The sequence below is a fragment of the Lepisosteus oculatus genome, chromosome 7, assembly GCF_040954835.1.
Source record: "Lepisosteus oculatus isolate fLepOcu1 chromosome 7, fLepOcu1.hap2, whole genome shotgun sequence".
NCBI lineage: Eukaryota > Metazoa > Chordata > Actinopteri > Semionotiformes > Lepisosteidae > Lepisosteus > Lepisosteus oculatus.
Window position 1 is genome coordinate 40,035,582 of NC_090702.1, and position 21,316 is coordinate 40,056,897.

Here is a 21,316-nt window from a genome sequence, read left to right on the forward strand (position 1 = left end):
GGGGGCTACCCATTGGTGGTGGAGGGGAGTCCCCATTACCTTTAAAGCGCTTTGGGTGGAATGTCCAGAAAAGTGCTATATAAGTGTATTATTATTATTATTATTCCTGCTACTACTCCTATTCCTGTTCCTGCTACTAATATTACTGCTACAACTGCAAGTGGAGCTCTATGGAGACACAGTACCTGGTCAGACCATCATGCATGGACCTTCCCATCACTCACTGTGTCGCCTTGTGGTCTTTAAGATCATAGCCTGTAATTAATGGGCTGTGTTTGGCTCTATGTCTATGCTGATGTGTTGCCAGTTTAGACATTGCTGGCTGTTACCACCTCAAGCAGAGAGAGAGAGAGACACTGTGCTGACTGTAGAGGATAACAAGAACTCTATCCAGTTCAGTGAGGGTTTGACTTGACTAATGATTTGTTAGGAAAAAGGCTGTTTTCCAGAGAATACCAAAGAAGGCATGAACAGCGTATTTCCCCAGGGTGGTCTGAAGTCAGGTATTGTAAGCATGGTTTCATAGTCTAACAAAATTAACAAATGAAATCCTCTCCTCACCTGTGCCTGATATACTCTCTTATTAATGTTATAATTTAGTGCTTTATGCAACACTCAAAATCATCTGAGTACGTCACGGTAGATCATGGGTTATTAACCAATAACCATTTCTACAAATTTAAGAAAATCTTCATAGAGTAATGTTCTGGTGGTCAGTATTTTATACTTTTTTTACTTTATGTTCAGTGTTGGGAAAAGTTCCTTTTGAAAAATAATCAGTTACAGGTGTAATTTCCTTGTTAATTATAAAACGGAATCCTCTATACAAGAAGTGGTGGAAAATATTATTTTAAATGTTATATTCACAATTATAATTTTAAAAATGTCAACACAACAATTAATATAGGTTTGTGCATAGTTACTGCATAAGGTAATCATTTCTTCAAAACAATTTGCCACAACTTAATTTTACAACCTGTATTAATTTAACAAAATAATTTCTTACATAAGTAACTTTTTAAAAGTAACTCTTCCCAGCACTGCTTTTAATGTAGGTATTTGTTAAAACTGACTCTCAATTTCTTAGGACAACCATCCTTTCAGAGTGATTTGAAATGGTCTTTTACTCTACTATGAAACACTCCGCAGCTAAAAGTTTGCCAGAAATTGCCCCCTCCTACTGTATGCCCATGTAGTTAAAACCATTGGTAAACTTCTCAGGAGTTTTAAAGTTTATAACTTGGATCTGTTGTTTGCATGAGTTGCCAGGACAATGAACCACATTCCAGAAAGAACACCATGCCTTAACCTTAACTTTGCAAATGCTCTCTCTTCCTACTTTTGGTAAAAAGTAAAAGACTTCTGTGAAGCCAGACAATTAGTGATTAATTGGGGATAAATAATATAGCAGAACTGAATTCTTCTCATACAAGTAAGTCGGGTAAAAAGCAGAACTAACAGACTGCAATAACCAATATGTTCAATGGGTTATTTATAAATTGCAAATGAAACTAGTCAGTGAACATTGTAAATTTACCAACTCAATCTTCAGGGTTTCCTGGATTTTAGAGGTGATCTGAAAACTCCTCAAGGAAGGAGCTTAGATGAAACCACTTCTTGTAAATGATCTTTCTCTCTAGAGCTCTAAGTCTTGCCAGCGCATTCAAGTCAATTTCCAAGCATTTTCTGGTAATACAAATGTCCCAAGGTTTAAATTCCTGAAGCTTGTTTTGTCTTAATGCTTAATTACCATTACAGATAAAATGAATTTTCTGTACAAAATCTACTTTTACACTTATTTCACAAAAAAAATATTCTATTACACAGCAGGATAGCAGGCCACAGCATCAGTATTACTGTGGTTGCACAGTATTGAATGCCCAGACAATTCTGTTACTAACACCATACAACTTAGCGTTACACAAATCAGATGGGCTATTCTCATAGAACGTTTACATGTAAATACCAAAAAGCATAAACTGTATGAAGCTGTCTTTTGAAATCATTACTGTATTTTCACATTAATCTACAGTTCATTCCTAGCTGGATTTCAGTAAAACTCCAGGAAAGTAGCCAATGTGTTGAGAAAAACAGGAGTAAAACTAGTTACTAATCAATCAAAATTATTCTAAAACTAGTAGAGTGACACTACTAGTAAAGCATATTAGTGTAATTTTAGGACAGGTACTATTGTGGTTTATATAAAAAAAACATTTGACATTTCAAGCCTACAAAACGCAGAAGCACTAACTGTGGTTAAAATACTAATAAACCTTCCAAGTCTGTAATTTCTCCTGAATGTAAATTAAATAAGCCAATAATGTCATTCAACACATTACATTCTTATTGCAGCTATCATCTAATAAAGCCTTTTTTCAGCGAACAAAATAGGATCCTTTTATGCTTTTATGTGCAAGTCTGAAAACAGTATGTGTGCTATAATACCGCATGATTTAGGAACTTGGAAGACATTTTAAAATGGAGTTTAAAACCTTTTTTCCATGCCTAATTTTCTCTCAGCCATGTAAAACAAAACTTTAATGATGAAGCATTCTCTGTTTATCTTTTCTAAAACCTAATAAATCATTGTGCACATTAAAGATCCAGTGTTCCATTGAAATATAGGGTCAAAGTTAACCTTAAAGCCTCTTTTAAAAAAGGACTTGTGGTATTTTGCACAGGTATGTCACTTTTCACAAATCATTGCTCCACACTCACAGAAAAGAGGCAAATTTGTGCCAGGGGACAGACAAAGTGCCTATGTTTTAATTAATCAGAATGCCTCAAAAGACAATCAACCACATATGCTTCCAAAGCGTAGTGATATATATAAATACAAACATATATACAGTATACAGTATATGGAAATTTGCCCTAAGCAGTCTGAAACAACTTACTTTTAAGAAAGAACTCCCCTTCATTTTTGGTAATATGAGGACATTAAAACAGAAGAAATACATAAATATGTTAAAAAAAAAGAATAACAAAGAAATGTGGTTGCCGTAAGCAGAAACAGAGAAAATGAAGCACAATTTAACTAAAAACAAAGGTTTATGACAAACAAAATGAGGGCTTCAGTTCCAAAAAGCATTCAAAAAATAAGTATCTTTTTTCTTTTCTTATGAATTTTGTATAACTTAAATATTTACAAAATATAAACAATGTAATGAAGTTAAAAAAATACTACTTTCACTTTATATATATATGTTCTTGTATTGTTGTTTTCTGACTGTACAGTTTTAAAATTTCAAAATCACTATTGTTTTGTTTCAAGAGCAAAATACATTTTTTTTTTAATGTACATTTTGGTTGGGGTTATGCAAACCTATGAGCTTTTAGTAAATTTAAAAATGTTAAAATGAGAAAAATACCTAAAGACAAAGTTTTTGTGATCACATAATATTGTATATATTTTAAGGATGATTTGTTACTACCATATCCAGTTTAATTCAGATAATCCTACTGCTCATAATAGCAACTCTAGCAGCTTTGTTGCTTAGTTACATCAGACATTTATGGCTGCAATAGATCAGTTCTCATCACAAAAAAATTGCGGACCTTTACACAAACTTCACATGCTCTGGCTTTTTTATTAAATTCAGATTTTTTACTTAATGTAAACCTTTTTGCATTTTCTGACAGTTATTCCCTTTATATTCCCTTTTTTGCATCTTGAACGCGCCATACTTACCATTACTGTTTCTGTAATGTAGGTGTGTTTGGCTTCTTTTACTGGCAGCCTGATGCTGATGCCTACAGATTCAGGCCTGGTGAGGACCTGTTTTGCAGAAGGTATGTCTTTATTTCACTCAGATGTTTTTTAAATCAGTCTCCCCCCCCCTCATGAGTTCATGTATCACTGAATGTAAATACCGTCTCTTAGGAGGTCACGCGGTCTTTTTTTTTCTGCTTGACACCTTCAAAAGATTTTCAGCTGTGGGGGGGGGGTCGTCTCCTTGTTTTTTTGGTCACGTCTTTCGTCATTTTCTTCCTGAGTTCTCGCTTTTCGACAGAAAGCTCTGCCTCTCGATTTACCCTTTTTTCTCTGAAATGGCTGCCTGTCTCATCTGTTCTCCGACCACTCCTGCAGGCCGGTTTGCTATTTGCAGGTGTGCATGTCAGTCATGCTTTCACAGCGCCTGCAGCGCACATAGCAGCACCACACAAACTTGCACTCGCAGCGCTCCACGTGCCGCACGACGTGTGTGTTATAGCCTCGGCCGCAGCAAAGCAAATTGCACCCATCAGGCCCTGCTGAGGTGCGGTTACACTTCCGGCCACGTGTGCCGGCTATCCCTGCTTTCCTGTCCTCCAAACAGTAGTTGGGGGACTTGTTCACGTAGATCAGCTCTTCCTTGCTGACCGGTACCCTCCTCTGGTCTTTCTCTTTCCGGCGCACCTTCTTTCTTGACCTGTCCAGCACCTGAATGCTGTTCTCGTATCTGTCCTTCAGGAAGCTGCCGACCTTCTCGAAAGTGGACATGGTCTTCCAGCAGGTCTTGACGGCACAAGAGCCCGACACCCCGTGACAGCGACAGTCTGTGGACATCATCTTCGCCACGGCCTGAGGGGTGAGAGACAGCGTCAAACCCTGCTTTATGCCGAGAGGTTCATTTCAGTCAGGAGCCCTCAGGAGAACAGGTGTTTATTAAGCCATGCATCTTGGATGTCATATTCGGGGCCTTTAGGTCCTATCTTTCGAGGTACTCCTGCCCACTAAGCAATTCTCAGTGGCTTAGCATGCAATCTGTGGCAATCCTTGGCTGGGTGGAAGGGGAACATGATTCCTCACCACCTCGTTGGACGGATCCAAGAAAGCAAGTGAAGCATGAGCAGGGAGGCACGCATCATACGACTGAAAGCCAGCTTTAAAGATCTCTTCCCTGATATTCATTAGATGGGCTTTGAATCGGTAAATGCTTTGAATTTCAAAAGAAATATTAAGTTTCCTGCCTACGCCTTGGCTTCACTTGGCATCACATAGATTCTTAACATGATCTGTGGATGTACTGTGGATGTGGCACATTGAGCGAATGTGTGGTATTAATTCAAAATGTTTTATTTTGACTTCATTTGAAAACATCTCTTAAGCTGGGTTTAATTAAACTAGGACGCAAACGGTGTTTAGAGAATTAAATTAATTTAGAGAATTAAAATGGCATGACGGTGCATAAAGCATTGCAAATAAATCACTTAAAAATCAATTACAAATCTTAGTTCTCTTGATTGAACTATAATACACTAAATTCTATCAGTGTATGTACCATTATTATCCTAGAAACTTCATTGTGACCAAAGATTTGTATTACCAAACCCTGCTTATTCTCAATTCTATTACCTAGAAAAAAAAATACTTTCATTTAATTTTTTATACTGAAAGAGAAGTATCCAAGAGTGTACGGAGACCAAAAAAAACACTAAACACTAAAACAAAACACTATTTTCTCAGGATGCTAAATAAGTGGTTACTTGCAAGCCTCCAGTGGATTAGGCATTACTCTACAATTTGTTCTCTGTAGATGTTTGATATGAAAGAGTGGAAAAGTAGAGTATTTGTGTTTTTACAGCCCTGCTCCCCATACAATGATTTTGTTAGAATTTAACTATATTGTAAACAACCCGAGAGTTCACTCTCCTCTTACTCTGGTGTGACATTTGCTGCAGCAGTACCTTTCGGAGTTTCTGTCAAATTAGTGCCACTATGCGTCAAAGACGCAGTGTGTACTTTTGCTTAGAGTTTATTAGGCTGGGATTGTGAGGCTTTTCTCAGGATGCTGACTAAAAGGGTCAGTCAGTTAGTTAGTATACAGAGAGAATCTTAGAATTGAAGCGTTAATATATACAGGTTTCATGTTTGCCTATGTTTTTTTTTTTAAAAAAGAAAACCTGTTTTTTTTGTGTGTTGATCCATGAAATGTTCCTGGCATTTGTGTGTGGAACACTTTGCCAAATACCAATCATTCTTAAATCTCCATTTTATCAAGTTAGGAAAGAAAATGACTTTTACATAGTTTCTCCTCTAGGAATGATGCAGAAAAAAGAATCTGTGAGTTAAAGGTTTTTTTTTACATTCAGTTGCTTTCCCTTCTCTTTCAATCCAACTTGTTTTTCTGTACATAGCAAATGAATGGAAAGGTATCTTTAGTTTTTCCCTTTATGTTAAATTTTCCTTTTTTTCTCTGAAGCAAAATCTCCATTATTTTGGGAGCAGCAGCACATGATCCCTAAGAGCAGACTGCACTTGCATGATCCATCCCAGACTTTCCTCACACGAATGTCCACGAGGGGCTTAATTAGAAAACTAATTGCTCATGAATGCATCTTTATTACAGAGGCAGAGGAATGTACAAGAAAATCATCTCATTGCTATCATAGAAATCCTGTCTCTTTCTGAACATCTTTATCGTGAAGAGGCATTCCAGCACTCCAAAAAAATATAAGGATGGAGATCAACAGTTATTTTCTTAGACTACTGTAGTGTTAGTAAACTGATAGTATAGTAACACTCAGTGAATTGTCAGAATAATGCCGTTAAATAAGTGGGAAATTGATTACATTACAAGAATCATACATTACGTTTAGTTGTTAGTATCTTGACATATTATGTCTGGATACTTCTCAATTAACATATTCAATTGTTGTGCTTGGCACCTTTCATTCTTATGCAAAACAACTCATTTAATTTTACAGTTTTTAATTGGGCTATTCAACATTTCAGCTCAAATCCTTTCTCATGGGAGAAGTTGTTCAATACATGAAGAAGGTTTCCTCCCAAAATAAGCAGCAGCCCCATGAAAAATATATCTGATATTACACAGGAAATAAAAAAACCTCATCAGTATTGTTTGCAAAGTTTTAATTTAATTGACAATTTTTGCTCCAGGTCTAGCCTCTGCTGAGCTTTCTTTTGAAGGGTAGGAGGAGAGGGGAAATTCAAATGCAGTAAATGCCAAAGGGCTGAGTACAACGCTGACCATTTTGGAGTAATCAAGCAGTATTCCATCTGTAGTTCAACACTGTCAGTTCTCGGACGAATACTGCTAGTCCTAACATGCAAGTTTTATCTTAAGATAAATCATCACAATTTTTTGTTTTGCTTTGTTTTCATTTTTATAATAAAAATTTCCATGCTACAGTCCAAAAGTGTAAAATCTTTTCAGCCATTTTTATTTGTTTTGGCATTTCAGCTTGAATACCACATGGTAAAAAAGAACACAACTGTAAGAGAGCATTAGAACCAGCTGGCTTTATTAATTGTGTTCTGCTTCAATCGGAAGTGTCTCTCAGGAATCTGGTTTCAGAGGGATGTGTTGAGGTTTTTTTGGTGCTGCTTGCCCTATACAGGCAGATTTTACTCCTTATAATTGCAGGTGAAAATGTGGAATGCATACCATGTTCTTTCTATGAAATACTTGCTGAATAATTTGCAATGCATTTAGTCAGTGCCGCATTCTGATAAATGTAAGAAATGGGATGTTTGCTAACTAACAGGATATGTTCTGAAGAGATAATGCGTTTTATTTTATTCATGGGCGCGTGTGCCATTAAAATTCACTCTATTTTTCCTGAGACGAACCAGCAATTCTTACTAAGCATTTTACTGTTTGTAGACTTTAACTGCATAGGACTAAGGTCTACTTAATACAGCTAGGACTTTAAGTTTAGTTAGAAACAGTCAATGTCTGCAGTCACTTACATTACAGTTGGTCATCAATATGGTGCAAGGTAATCACTGGGCAATGTTTCTAGATTGCCCAGTGATTACCCTGTCCTTAGTCTTGTAATAAATAAGTTTTTATGTTCCCTTTCCCATATTCTAGCTGTAATATATACTGTAAATGTGAAGATTTCAGCCACATTGCACTACCATTAGAAAGGAGACAGATTTACAGACTCGGTTCACACAGATATCTAATGTGATTACACTGCCCACATTAATCTGCTGTCCTCACATTTTAAGCACACATTACATAATGTAACTGTGCACACGTGTCCTTACCACATGAGTCTGACCACCTCAGTATGCAAATGAGAGTGGTAGCAGGAACTGTACCAGAAAGATTACTTCTGCAGTTGTATACCCTAAAAGATACTGAATTGGAAATCATGACAACTTTCATAAGATAATATTTAAAGCGATAATTTAAGACATCAAACATTAAGTAGCTGCTACCATCTGAATCAACCAATCTTCCAATATCTACTCTCTTCATGATCACACTTTTATCTAAGGATTTTCCTCATTTCCATCTGTGCGATGAGCATTAGCTACAGAACTAAAAACCACACTTACTACTCACACTAATGACATTCATTATCGATTCTCATAAAACTACACTGCCCCGCAAAACAGAAAACTTTCACGTTGTGTGTTTTAAAAGTCTTGAGAAACCTTTTTCTCAACCAAAAGTTCAATTTCTTCAGGAATCGTAACTCTGAGGTAACACTTAAACTTATAGTTTCCACACAAGGATGCCGTTGTGTTGAGAACGATATATTTCATATATTTACAAAAAAATAATAACTTGACGACGACAATTGTTCTAATTCTGTACTGCTGGTTGAGCATGGTCGTCCTTACCTGTCGGCCAGCCTCACTGTTGTGCTGGTTCATGGCGAGCAGGGCAGAGGCGTTCCCCGTGGCGCTGTCGAGGAACCTTCGGCTGAACCACATGCCGTACTGGATGTCATCCGAACACCCCCCCCAGTGCCAGCCCTCCCTGGGGGAGCCCCCTCCTTGCAGGGTGGTGTCGCAGGAGCACTCGGTCATGTTCCCCGCACTGCAGGAGCGCGTCACGGTGTGCACCAGGCCAGCTGCCATAACTGCATAGATGAAGGCGGTCTCCTTCGTCCCTGGCGATCAATCAAAAAGCGGGGTTACACTTATATAGCACTGTTCTGGACACTCCACTCATAGCGTGGTGTAGCACCACCTGGATGACCTGGATGGTAGCCATAGTGCGCCAGTACGCTCACCCCACACCAGCTATCATTGGGGAGGAGAACAGAGTGATGAAGCCAGTTCATGGATTGGGGTTATTAAGAGGCCAAGATTGGTAAAGGTCAATGGGAAATTTGGCCAGGACACCAGGATAACACCCCTACTCTTTTAGAAAAACACCCAGTGATTTTTAATGACCACAGAAAGTCAGGACCTCAGTTTTACATCTCATCTGAAGGATGACGCTTTTATACAGTATAGTGTCCCCGTCGCTATACTGGGGCATTAGGACCCACACAGACCGCAGGGTGAGCTACCCATACTGGCCCCACTAATACCTCTTCCAGCAGCAGCCTTAGTTTTTCCAGGAGGTCTCCCATCCAGGTACTGGCCAGGCTTCCACCTGCTGAGCATCAGTGGCCTAACGGTTGTGAGTTTCATGGTGACATGGCTGGTTTGATTTAATTAACTCCCTATGTCGTGTATTAAAAGGCAACACTTTGAAGAAAATACACAGGCCTTGTGCAGAGAAGGTGAAATCCGAGATGGATCCAGGATTCCCTGTTTGTGATGTTCAACAAATGCATCCATCCGTTTTCATTTTGCTTGTCTTGGCTAGAGTCATGGCCATGCATCACCAAGACCATTAAATCAATTCCAACAACACTTTGGCGCAAAACGCCTCCCTTAATCGCACATCAGAATTTTACATTAGTAAAAAAAAAACTTTAAAGGAAAAGTTACTTTGTCCCCACAACTTCAAAATGCCAGGAAATGAATTTCAACTTCAAAAAAAGGAACAACTTTTCACAAACCTTTTCACTTACCAATCCTGTTAAACTGAATATTTACATAATACATATTGATTTACATAGTAATATTTTGCCCCCAAAGTATTAAAAAAACAAAGAAGGAAAAATGTTAAGCAAATGCGCCTAACAAGAGAACTAACTGTAATAGTAAACAATGTTGTTTCTGTATGGTCATGCTTTCTCCTTTTGACTAAACATAACAGTGGTTTACGAGGTGCCTAATTCCATGAACAAATCTTAAAGATAAGATCAGATTTTAAAAATAAGAATGAATTTAAACTGCAGTGGAAACTGGGCTTTTGCCTCTATCCTTGCCATCAGATTTTAAGATCCTTCTATTGAAGGACCTTTGGTCTGCTGTCTCCCTTATTACACATAATAAAACAAATATGCTTTAAAAATCTCCATGACTGATTTATTTTTAACTATAGTATATATTAAAAACTGACATGATAGCAATATTTGAGACACAAAGCTTGATGCAATCCAGGAGCTGGGCATGTTACTCTAGTTTTTAAGTAATTGAAGAGCTTCTTAAGAAAACTCCCACAGTTATTGACCGAACTTTACAAGGAAATTGTATAATTCTGAAGTTGTTAGAAATGCACAGATAGAAAGAGTTACAAATTAGCAAAAGAGGACATTTTTCTGTTTATACACTGCACAACAAAGCTATACAGAGCTCGAAACGCGGAGTTCCTTAATTCCCAAAGTTTGAACATACAGAAATGAACCATAATCCAGAAGATAAAATAGCTGTACAATATTAAAGGACGGTCATGCATCTTTTGATTATTCTAATTCTGCAGGATTAGGACAGGGATTGTGGATGAGCCCCTGGTTCAAAGAAGACACTTGACCATAGCTAACTAGTTTGTTGAGACAGTTAAATCAAAGCAGATGTCCGCAGTTTCAGAAACAACACAACTGTGTGGCCCCACAGCTGTGTTCTAAATCAAATAACTTTTCAAGGCCCAAATATCAAATCATGGACGATCGTATCCATCTCAGGCATCACGAGAAAATATTTAAAGTAAATTTCGAAGACGTATTAGATACATATATTATTCAGTATGTTAGATTTTAACGTTTTTTTATTTGAAATCGTATAATAAATTATTATTTTCTGCTGTAATGTCTGATGCGGAAAATTCTGAAATCTAGTACAATACTTCTTAACTCAATTCCACACACTTAAATATACAGTACTCATATATCTTCGCTCATATGCAAGAAAAAAATATATAAACACAAAACAAAACAATACACATTACAAACATTTAGAACAAGCATTTAGAACACTTAAATGTTTTAAAGTTATTCTACTTTGAATTCCTCTAAATCGATCAAAGTTTACGTTTCGTATAAACGAAGTCGTGTTTCTATTACCCTTTATCCTAATTTTAATCTACTTCTATAATACTCACCGCTGGTTAGCTCATATCCGAACACGGAAAATTCTGAGGTAGTGGAGCAATTCCATCTTTCATATTTGAACTGAGTTTGACACTCAGATATGCCCATCCGCGCTCCCTCTTTGATGCTAGGTAGAAGGTACGGCTTTCTTTTACATAGATCTTTCTGTTTGTTTGTAAGAGGTAGATTTCCGCATCCCATCTTCTCGGGTATACTTAAAGATGTAATTCCCAGCCACCTACGGTATAAAGAACCACATATAATGTAATTAATACGTCAGAAAAGTAAACACCTTATATTAATTATATATGTATTAAAAGCGAATACAAAGTGCAGTAGCAAGGGTAATTACACAAAAGTGGAGAGAAACAATGTATTATATAAAACTCTACTTACATCCAGCTTCCCTGGGAATGGAAAGGGAAAAATGAAAAAAATAGAATCAAGAAAATGCAAAGTCGATGTATTCCAAACTTAGCGCTTTTCTCCATGACCAACTCATTTAAAACTGAAGCATGACAGTACTACAAGTTAAGAAGTCCATCTGCTTGCTTTAGTGTCAAATGCTGTCAGAAGGTGTAGGCTACATTGATCCAGGCTGTTTCAGTCCGTAAACAATTTTTATCTTGATAAATAATCCCCTGGGACCCATTAAATAACCAACAGTGAACGAGTCTTGACAACGTTTTTAACTACAGCAATGCGGATCCGCAATAAGATTAGTTTTCTCTGCAGAATGGAAACAGAGTTTGATCATTTTTTTCTGCGACTCGGAGATAGCTCTCCTCCGGTGCTCACACCCAGACTCTGATTGGCTTGACTTACTATTAATATTCAGCAGATACGGTAATTCTCTAAGCCAATTGGATAACCTGCAGAGAGCATTGTTCTAAAGGTGGCACTAAGATGCAACCAAAACTACCGTCTCCGTCGCCGACTGTAGAATGAAGTAGCACGAACACGAAGTTAAACACTGAATTCCTGAGGACACTGTCATAAAGCATGAAATGAATTAACGCTTTTAAGCTTCGCTAATGTATATGAATAAATTCTCTTAAGTGATCTAGCATATGAACAGACAAAACTATTTCAACATTTATTCGTTATTTATAGTAGGATTGTGTGAGTAAATACATTGTTTGCGGCAATTTCGTTCATTTGGATGAAGTATATATCAGGCAAAGATTAATTTCTACTAATTTGAGATAAGTTACGAACACCTAGTTTTGGAGCAACATAAATATTTTTACAAATGTTACTACTATCGCCTGGTACCTGCCATATAACTGAGTTCATAATGAAGTAGACTATAAATAAGCCATAATAACATGTCGTAAGCGCTTTATGTTTTTAAATAATTACATTAAAAACAAGTGTAAAAAGTAGGATATCATTTTTTAGCAGTTTATATTTACTCAACGTATGAAACCCTTGAAAAAGAAACTTTATTTGAAGTGATTTTTAAACAATAATATAAATTACAGTAGTGTGGTCCAAAACAAAAACAAAAAATATTTACAGAAGCAGTTTCTTGTGAATATAGGTACAATATATATTGGGGTCATTCAAATTATTCCCCTTAATTCACAAGAGCGTTATTCATAATGATTTATATTATTAGCAAAAGCAGCCTATACAGTATTTGAAACGCCAAAGGCTTCTCAAAAAGTGCCAATTGCAGCCTATTAAAGCTTCCATTTTGTAACAGAAACATAACATAGAGCACGGACGTGTTAGGTTCATTCGCCTTGTCCAATTTAAAACCTTTGTAACTATGACTATACTATACACAGTATATGAACTCACCTGAAATGAAAGACGGCTGAGCAAGTCATTCTTTATAAAGCTGTCAAAGGCAGCTGGCAAACTTTGTTAATACAGTATATTTGTTACACATCTTTAACAATATAACATTTTCTGAAACTGTAAATCCAATACTTAAGAGGGGGAGAGTGACATTATTATGGCCATTTAAGCCCAAAAATCTTTTCAAAACCCATCTGCTTCTGAAAATTAATATGAACTAAAACCACTCAACTGACGTTGAAGGCAGTTGAGCTCTTCTACGTCACTCTGCAAGTACTGATGTCAATGTTTTGATAATTTATGCTAATTGAAGATGATATGATTATTTTAGTAATACATTTTACTTGTTCCCAAACAGTTATTGTAGCCTATTTGTTCTCCCAAAGGGAATAGATATTTACTATGTTTCCAGTGAATCTTTTGCCTTGCCCCAGTGTTCAGATTTTCCCCCGGTTTTAAAGGTCAGATCATGAACTGGCAATAAACTGGTTTGGCATTAAAAACCCCAACTATGTACTCTTTAACTACTATATTTAGCGTAGTTCGTATATATTAAACTTTAAAGCGCGCCACTACAAGTAAATTAAGTACTCCTGTGTTTGTTATTTTCCTGAATTATTATTTGCAGTTGCACATACAGGACTACACTATACAGTACAGTATATTGCTACTGCCGACCTGAAACCCTTTGTGGTTGTTGTTTTTTCAGTAAATAAACGAAATATTGTCTTGAATGATTTTTTCATACTTTTGTAAATGTACGTAGACATTTTGAAACATTACTCATCATGGGTTTTACCATTAAGCATTGTGCCGCATATTCACGCATTTTTTAAAAACATTTCCCCTACGGACAGATTTCTGCTTCATAGGTAAATAGCTTCCACGTGAGCAACAGTGGGCCAGGTGTCAAAGCAATTGGTACATAAACAGGTCTGCTGCCAATGCTTTTTAAAGCTATTCGTTGAAAGTTATCGAACAATTGTTTACTATGAAAACGACGTTTTGTCCATAAAACAAGAAAGACTGAAGATGGTTTGTAAGGCGGCCGAATAAAGCTAAACATAGTGGTTAACAACAAATTTAACTAAAACAATAAATAAAAATCCACTTTACAGTATATATTACCCAAAATCTGGTTGCGCGCATAATATTTTTTATACTAAACACAAAGACAGTAACAAAGACCGAAACATTTTAATATTTAAATATGCTGCTTCAGAATTATGGAACATAATCCGTATTTTGTTTGAAAGCAACGAGCGTTTTTTGTAGATTTGCGGGCTTCCTTCATGTCTACTGACTGACTACTTTTACAGTGTTTCTAAGCTTTTTTCCCTAATAAACCACTTAGTGTGTTTGTGTAGTGTTTACCTTTGACAGAAAGGCAGAGTCCAACATTTCTAAATGGAAAATAAATCTAAAAATATATCTGTATAATGTAAGTACTGTAATGTCTGTGGTACCTCAACCTCATATATTGCATAAAGTCTTTTTGGAAGGGAGAGGTGGGCTAGATTAAATGACCACAACCACTACAGTCGGGGCCAGCCCACGTTCAAGAGACCAACTGTAGGCTGATTACATCCTTCGTAACTACGGTAAACAAAGGCCCAGTCTTGTCAGTTGGGTAAAAGAGAGGAAACTTGGCTTCTGTTTTGAGAACCACAACCCAGTCATCATCAAAAGAAAGTGCAGACTAATTCTTTCTCCTAGTTAAGTGTGCTGCACACATAGTGGTTGGATGACAGGTACACTACTACCTCCTACGTGGTGTTGCACCATAATCTTTGGATTGAGCCCTGTTTGTCACGGCAATAAAAATGATCTGATCTTGTCAAAAACTTTAGGTGCTCCTGCATGTGGCCTGTGTTTATGGAAACATATCCATAACCAGACAATTTGCTTTTCTTTTTTGAAAAATAAAGGAAGGTGACTAGTCAAGTATTGCATTTGTGCTTTATCAACATAAAGGTTATACTGTTGGTCTACACAGATGAGTTTAAAATAGAGTATTAAGAACTGAAATCAGTGAAGCAGGAATGGTAAATTTAGTTGACTTTTTATAAATAAATATTTAATTTAGTATCTACAGTATGTGAAGTTCATGGACTTTTTGATTGAGGCACCAGTAACAGTCTAAGCACAGAAACTTTGATTCCTACCTCTGATAAAAACATCAATAATATTGTTATGTTTCAACCTCCTGTGGTTCAGAGTTGGGCAGGGAGAATATGACATCTTATGGAATGAAAATATAGTCACACATTTATTCAACATGTACACAAATATTTAATCACATTCTCCTTACATGAGCTTGCAAGCAGACCATATTACACATATAAAATCACTCTCTATACTATATATAACATACATAATTTTACAAAAACCTCATGCTCAGTGAGTCCACCTGTCAAGTATGACAAAACAAATAGCAGCTGAGAAAGAAAAGGGAAAACAAACTGGTATGTGCAGTAGTTTTTCAGTTTGCTTTGTTGCAATCCTTACGTACCTGGTGATAAAATCATGTGGTACGATGTTGCAGTATATTTCTAAAACTAAAATAACACTTGGATGGTAAGGGCAGCCATTCACCCCTTATGGGAAAGTATGTCTTTTGACAAATTGTATATTTTCATGGTAGTTCAGTGTTAAAGTCAAAAGGACATATTGTATTACTGTAATATAACAAATGTGTTGAAGAGGAAGTGTCAGTTTTCAGCGTCTTCCAACATAACAGGGATTAAAGTTTCAGTTGAAATTTAAGCCTGGGTAGCTGGATCTCTGAGACATGGCTTTGCTAAACCAAAATATCTTTTACAGAACTGCAAGCACTGCATACATGCATCAGGACTAATCTTGCTTACTTTTATAGGACTGCTCTTTTCTCTGAATTCTCTTTATGCTGAATAACATGTGCTATTAGAATTTAATAATACGGAGAAGCAGATTGCTACAGTGCACTTTATACAGTATGTCCATTCTTCAAATCTCAATAGCAAAGGGAAAAGAGTCAATATGGGACATTGAGTCACAAATTAATTTCCAGTGGACATGGGAGCTGTGATATGTGAGGCACTGAATGCAAAATACATTTGACAGCTATCGGCAAAATGAACTAATCAGTGAAAATATCTTTTTGAGAGTCTTTTAGAACTTACAACTATGGTGGATAGTGTGTAGAACAGCAGCTAATATAAATACTAATTATTTAAATTACAGTTCAGCTGCTATCAACATACAGTAAAACAAGAAATAGTGAGTGATGAGTGTTTACTAATGACACAATCAGAAAATAGACGTTTGATGCCATGCTGGAACTGAACAATTTAAATTATGAGTTCCTTAAAGAGTAAAACCGGGAATTCTCTAATTCTTAATTATTTCTTGATTGTAAGTAACTATAAGTTTCTGGCGCATATAGGTTTGTTCTTGAATGAAAAATATATCTTTGGGGTACTACTGAATGTGTAATGCCAATTTTATGTTTCCTTTTGGTCATTATTAAAAAAAGGAAAACCTAAAAATGTATCTAACAGACACCATTCCTTTTTCAGGTCAGTAATGAACAATGTCACATGCATCTTCTTAGAGTCAGATTCCTCATATTGCAGACACGGATAATATATTAGATGTATTACAAAGTTGGTTAAATAATACGATTAGTTGAAAGTGATTAATCTGAAAAACTGAAATATAACATGAAGGGGCTTATCCATGAACTATAAAATGTTTAAAAAAACTATTTAAAGGGATTATATACTTCAGATCAGCATTTTTCTACAGCTATACATACTGTATACACCACCCTGCTGTGGTTCACATAACAATGTGATTTAGGAGATAAATACCTTTGCATTGAAAGGACCTTTCAGAGTTACCTTTTTTTGCAAGAAAATGCTTACTTCTGTGGTGCTATGCTCTCTGTGCTGGCTGCAGTTCCTTTCTTTTCTTAGGGCAATTCAAGAGAAGAAATCTGTGTTTTCTGGTAAAGATCCTGTGCAAGACATCCTCTCTTTGTTGAGAGTAAAGTGTCCATTTTTGTGTGTGGCATAATTGGAAAGACTCTTACAGATGTTCCACAAAATCAAGCTTTTAGGAGGAAAAGAAGGGATTTGCTTCAATAAAATTCCAAGGAAATACATAAGGTTAAGCTCTGTAAGGCCTCTCCTTGCAGTCTGGTTTAAACTTAGTATCTATTTTAAAGTGTACACTGCTTTACATGGAATGTAAAACAGGAACATCTTAAAATATAAATGACTTGTTACCATATTATGTATAAGTAGAGCAATATATATAAAAGAAGTTAAAACAAATGATCTCATGCAGGTTAGATCAAAAACCTTCAGTAATTGGGGGAAGGGGCTGTGCAGGAAAGGTTTTAGGAAACATTGCTGTAGGGTATAAAACACAAGGCTTTGTTTACACTGTAAGTCTAACGTATCCTTTACAATCCTGGAGTAGAAGCTATGGATAATTTAGCAAGCTTGCCAGAAAGTATAAATTTCAAAATTCCAGTTACTGGAAAATGTCCAGACAAAGGGTGCCGTTTTCAGTCTAACCAATCTGTGGAACAAAATTGAATTTCCTTCTTTAAGGCTGCTTTAAGAAAAAAAATAATAATATGAGTTTACTAATTCTGAAAATCTGAGTGGACATAAGTAGTAAGAAGAGAAAGAAAAACAACTATGCTGGCTATACTGACAAGCTAACACATTGTTTGACAATGCAAAAGACATCTTGAAGATTTTGTCTATGTCTTAATCAACTATTAGCAAAACATTTTCAGTAGACGTGTCTTTTGGAAAGTGTTTTAGAATAGTAGAGCTATTTAGTTTGGTGAATAGTGCATAGAACTACAGCCAATATAAATAATAAATAGAGTGATGGGTGTTTACTAATACACAAAAAGAAACTGATCAGAACTGATAAGACTTTTAAATCATGGATCTTTAAAAGAGTACATAATCAAACCCCTGAGATACTGAGAAACTAGTTAATGCTTATATTCTCTGTGTAGGGAATGGAGGTGCTGTGCAAATTGTCACAATTGATATTATACCTTCACACTCCTTGGTGTAAGTCTGTGAATGTAAATACCTCTTGTTAATAGGTCCTCCTGTAATAGTGAATAACAAGGTGAATTATGTTTTGTATATGTTAGCAATAGAAAGTTCCATAACAGCAGTAAAGAAACAGCATGCTAATTAAAGTATTATGTTATATTTAATGCATTACAGAACCATAAGGAATACTCACGTCATAGTCACTTTATTCAAGCTTTGAATGAATGTATTTATTGCATTCTCAAAAACTAGACTATACAGCACATTACAGTGTCAACACAGTAAATTTGCAGGAACATTGAATACTATGTTGCCCCTGACTATTACGGGACACCACGATATTCTTGCTATTGAAAACTTGAAAGCTTTCCTAGGAAGCAGTCTGATTAGATACAAAATCAGATTATGAATTCTTCTCAGTGCTTCAGTGGGCTCCTTGTAGAATACTTTTCCTATAGTTAAGGGACTAGTCAAACTTGGCACCTGGATTACTTTGACTCAATAATTCCTTAATTATCAAAGTGATGTGCAGCACATGGGTTAATTAAGCAAATAAGAGCCAATTCAGCACAGAAATTATTGAGTTTTTCAAAGGCCTGTAATGTCTAGGGATAAGGTTTGAATTGCTATATTCTTTTAGAGTGTGTGGTATTTTAATAGGACAACACAGAAACTGCAACAAAAACAACCTGCATTATTTTGACAGACTGCTATAAAAACAAATACATTTTTTAATACTGGCAGAATGCAATTTGTCATAATTGTCGTCTAAAAGACAGAATGTGTTTATATTTCACAAGTACAAAGCAATAAATGGAAAATAAACCTATCTCTTTTTGCATTAAAAACACAATCTTGAGATGTGAATTAAATACAGTATGTAAAGAGCAATATACCACATCAAGAGTCAACAGATAAATATATACACATAATGTATGTCACATACTGGAAATGCTAAAGGCAAACCTGGACATACTTACATACTGTAAACAGGACTTAAGACATTCAATTAATTAAATGCAAAATTTCCAAATATATCGACATCGGTTGTAGTTGGTGTCTAATTTCTACTTGTGCGCAGACATTTGACTTCAATAATAAAGACCTTCTGGCAAAAATACAATTCATTATAATTCTAGATATATATCCTATATATACAGGTAAAAACATATACTTTGTAAGAAAAATCTTTACAAATATTGTCTTTCAAAAGCAATGAAGGATAAAAATATTTATAAACACTTTAACATTGTATAGTACATGTAACTTTTAAGACATTTTTGTCACAATTTAAAAGTCAGAGAACTTTGGCTAGGAATTTAATATTTTATTATATAAAACTCAGTGAGGTAAGTTAAGTTAAATGTAGAAAACATGTCTGTAACAGACTGCCGGATATCCATTAAGTCACTGTCCATTTAAAAGAATGGCTTCAAGAAAATATAATTCTGTCATTACATGCCATGGTACATAGGCATTTGCATTTAAGCATAGAATCAAAATAACACTGCCTACAATTAAAGGACATTTGAACAGATTAGTGCACTTCATGCCATGCTGAATGTAAGTGTTCCAAGTAGTTTGATATAAGTCGTGAATTCTAATGTAGATTTCACAAGTGTGTGCAAAATATTTTTCTTTGTCTACAGCTGTTTTATTCATTTTTGGCAAGACATCAAGTCCTGTTGGTTTTCAGTCTCTCACCATCTGCCATTCTTAAACCACATATCTACAGGGGCACATCTTGATCTCATAAAGCCAGGAAAGGTGTCACATGTCTTTGGTTGTTCCCCTCTTGGCCAACCAGAAAGCACAGAAAGTGAGTTAATGTCATTCTTGGACCAATCTTAGAGGAAAGCAGGGAGCCTGGGTCTTCGTTGCAGACTTTATCTACTAGGGCTGTGCACTAGAATCTCTCCTTTTATTCAAGCAGATCCTGCTGAGAAGAATTTCAGAATAAACTTGATTTATTGGACCTTTGACATGATATGGTGAGTTTGAAATGGACAAAACGTCTTGCAGTCCTGGTAGCTTGCTGTGACTGTTAAAATCTTTCACAGAGTGTCTGGAGAGCTTCATTTTTCTGTGAAGGGGCACATCTGAAAATGTTCGCTTCCCTACCTGCCAAATAAAATGCACAGATAGGATAAGTATGTACTGTATCTTAAAAGTTTTATGACATACGGCATACAAAAGTCCCATTATTAAAAAAAACTGTAATATTTTTCACAAATCAAAGTTATATTGTTAAAAATCCGCACACTAAAACTATAGTTTTAAACTATCCAATTATATAAGTTTTAGTTTTAAAACTAATGTAATGGGATTTGCAACCATGAAGAAATAGAAACATTACTAACAAGTCAATAATAGCAACACCCTTCTGTAAACTTTGTAGATTTGATATTTCACAAGTAGGTTAAAAAAACAGATGTGGGTGAAGAACTGTTCTTCAGGAAGTGGCTTTTAAAAAAAAATCTCTTTGACCTCTTTCATACAAATAAAACAAAACAAACATGACAAGTTTGTGTTTTCACAAAGTACACAAAAAATAAGGGTCCCCTGCTATTATTATTACAAATAATAATTTCTTATTGTTTTTTTGTTAAAAGTTTCAAAAGCTTTGATTTGAATTTAATAAACAATGATTCAGCTTAGGGCTTGGTGAAAAGTATCATACTTAGTTTGCATAATATAACTGAAAAGAATAAGGAAACTAGAATCTAAAATAGGAGTATATATCGGTACTGATAACATTTTATTCCTGTAGCGCAACTCTGGGATACTAACAGAATTAGCGCAAACACTGTACTTTCAAAATATCCTGTACTGAGTGGCTTATTATCACACTGCAAAATAACCAACTTGTTCTTTATGCATAAATTACTATAATTCTGGGCTTTCTGTGGACTTGATTCATATTTTTTACTGACTGATCAGATTTACGATCTGTTTTGTGTTTGAGTTCAGTGATTTCTGTTACATTTCTTCTATTAGCCTCATCCTGTTTAAACCAATTAGCTACAATTAAGTCATGGTGAGTTCCCCTTTGGCTTACCAATGGCAAGTAACCTATCATTACAGTCCCATGTTTCTCAGTTCGGATCACATTTTGCACAGTTACTACCACTTCAGAAAACCCTTAATTCCCATCTGCTACCAATGTGTAGCATGTGGTTCATGAAATCATAAGCAGCACTTTTAGCAATTGCTCATTAAATGAAACCAACTTAAACACTGCAGATTTAAAAATATGGGTTACTTCATACATTTTA

The 21,316-nt window shown here is 35.7% G+C and overlaps 2 protein-coding genes across 3 annotated transcripts in view; both read right to left on the minus strand.

Annotated features, from left to right (window-relative positions):
• Positions 1 to 2,746: 2,746 nt before the first annotated feature.
• wnt16 (wingless-type MMTV integration site family, member 16) lies at positions 2,747 to 11,891 on the minus strand. Its single transcript, XM_006633374.3, has 4 exons — positions 11,566 to 11,891; positions 11,181 to 11,407; positions 8,582 to 8,853; positions 2,747 to 4,564 (listed from the first exon to the last, which is right to left on the minus strand). Exons 1-4 carry the CDS (start codon positions 11,658 to 11,660, stop codon positions 4,100 to 4,102), a joined length of 1,059 nt encoding a protein of 352 aa, XP_006633437.1. The 5' UTR covers positions 11,661 to 11,891; the 3' UTR covers positions 2,747 to 4,099.
• Positions 11,892 to 18,182: 6,291 nt separating this feature from the next.
• Positions 18,183 to 21,316, minus strand: part of cped1 (cadherin-like and PC-esterase domain containing 1) — a 98,883-nt gene continuing 95,749 nt past the window's right edge. For both annotated transcript variants that reach the window (XM_015352416.2, XM_015352415.2), the window contains exon 22: positions 18,183 to 20,162. In XM_015352416.2, coding sequence (XP_015207902.2) covers positions 19,935 to 20,162 — 228 coding nt within the window. In that variant the 3' untranslated portion in view covers positions 18,183 to 19,934. The remainder of the gene's footprint in view (positions 20,163 to 21,316) is intronic.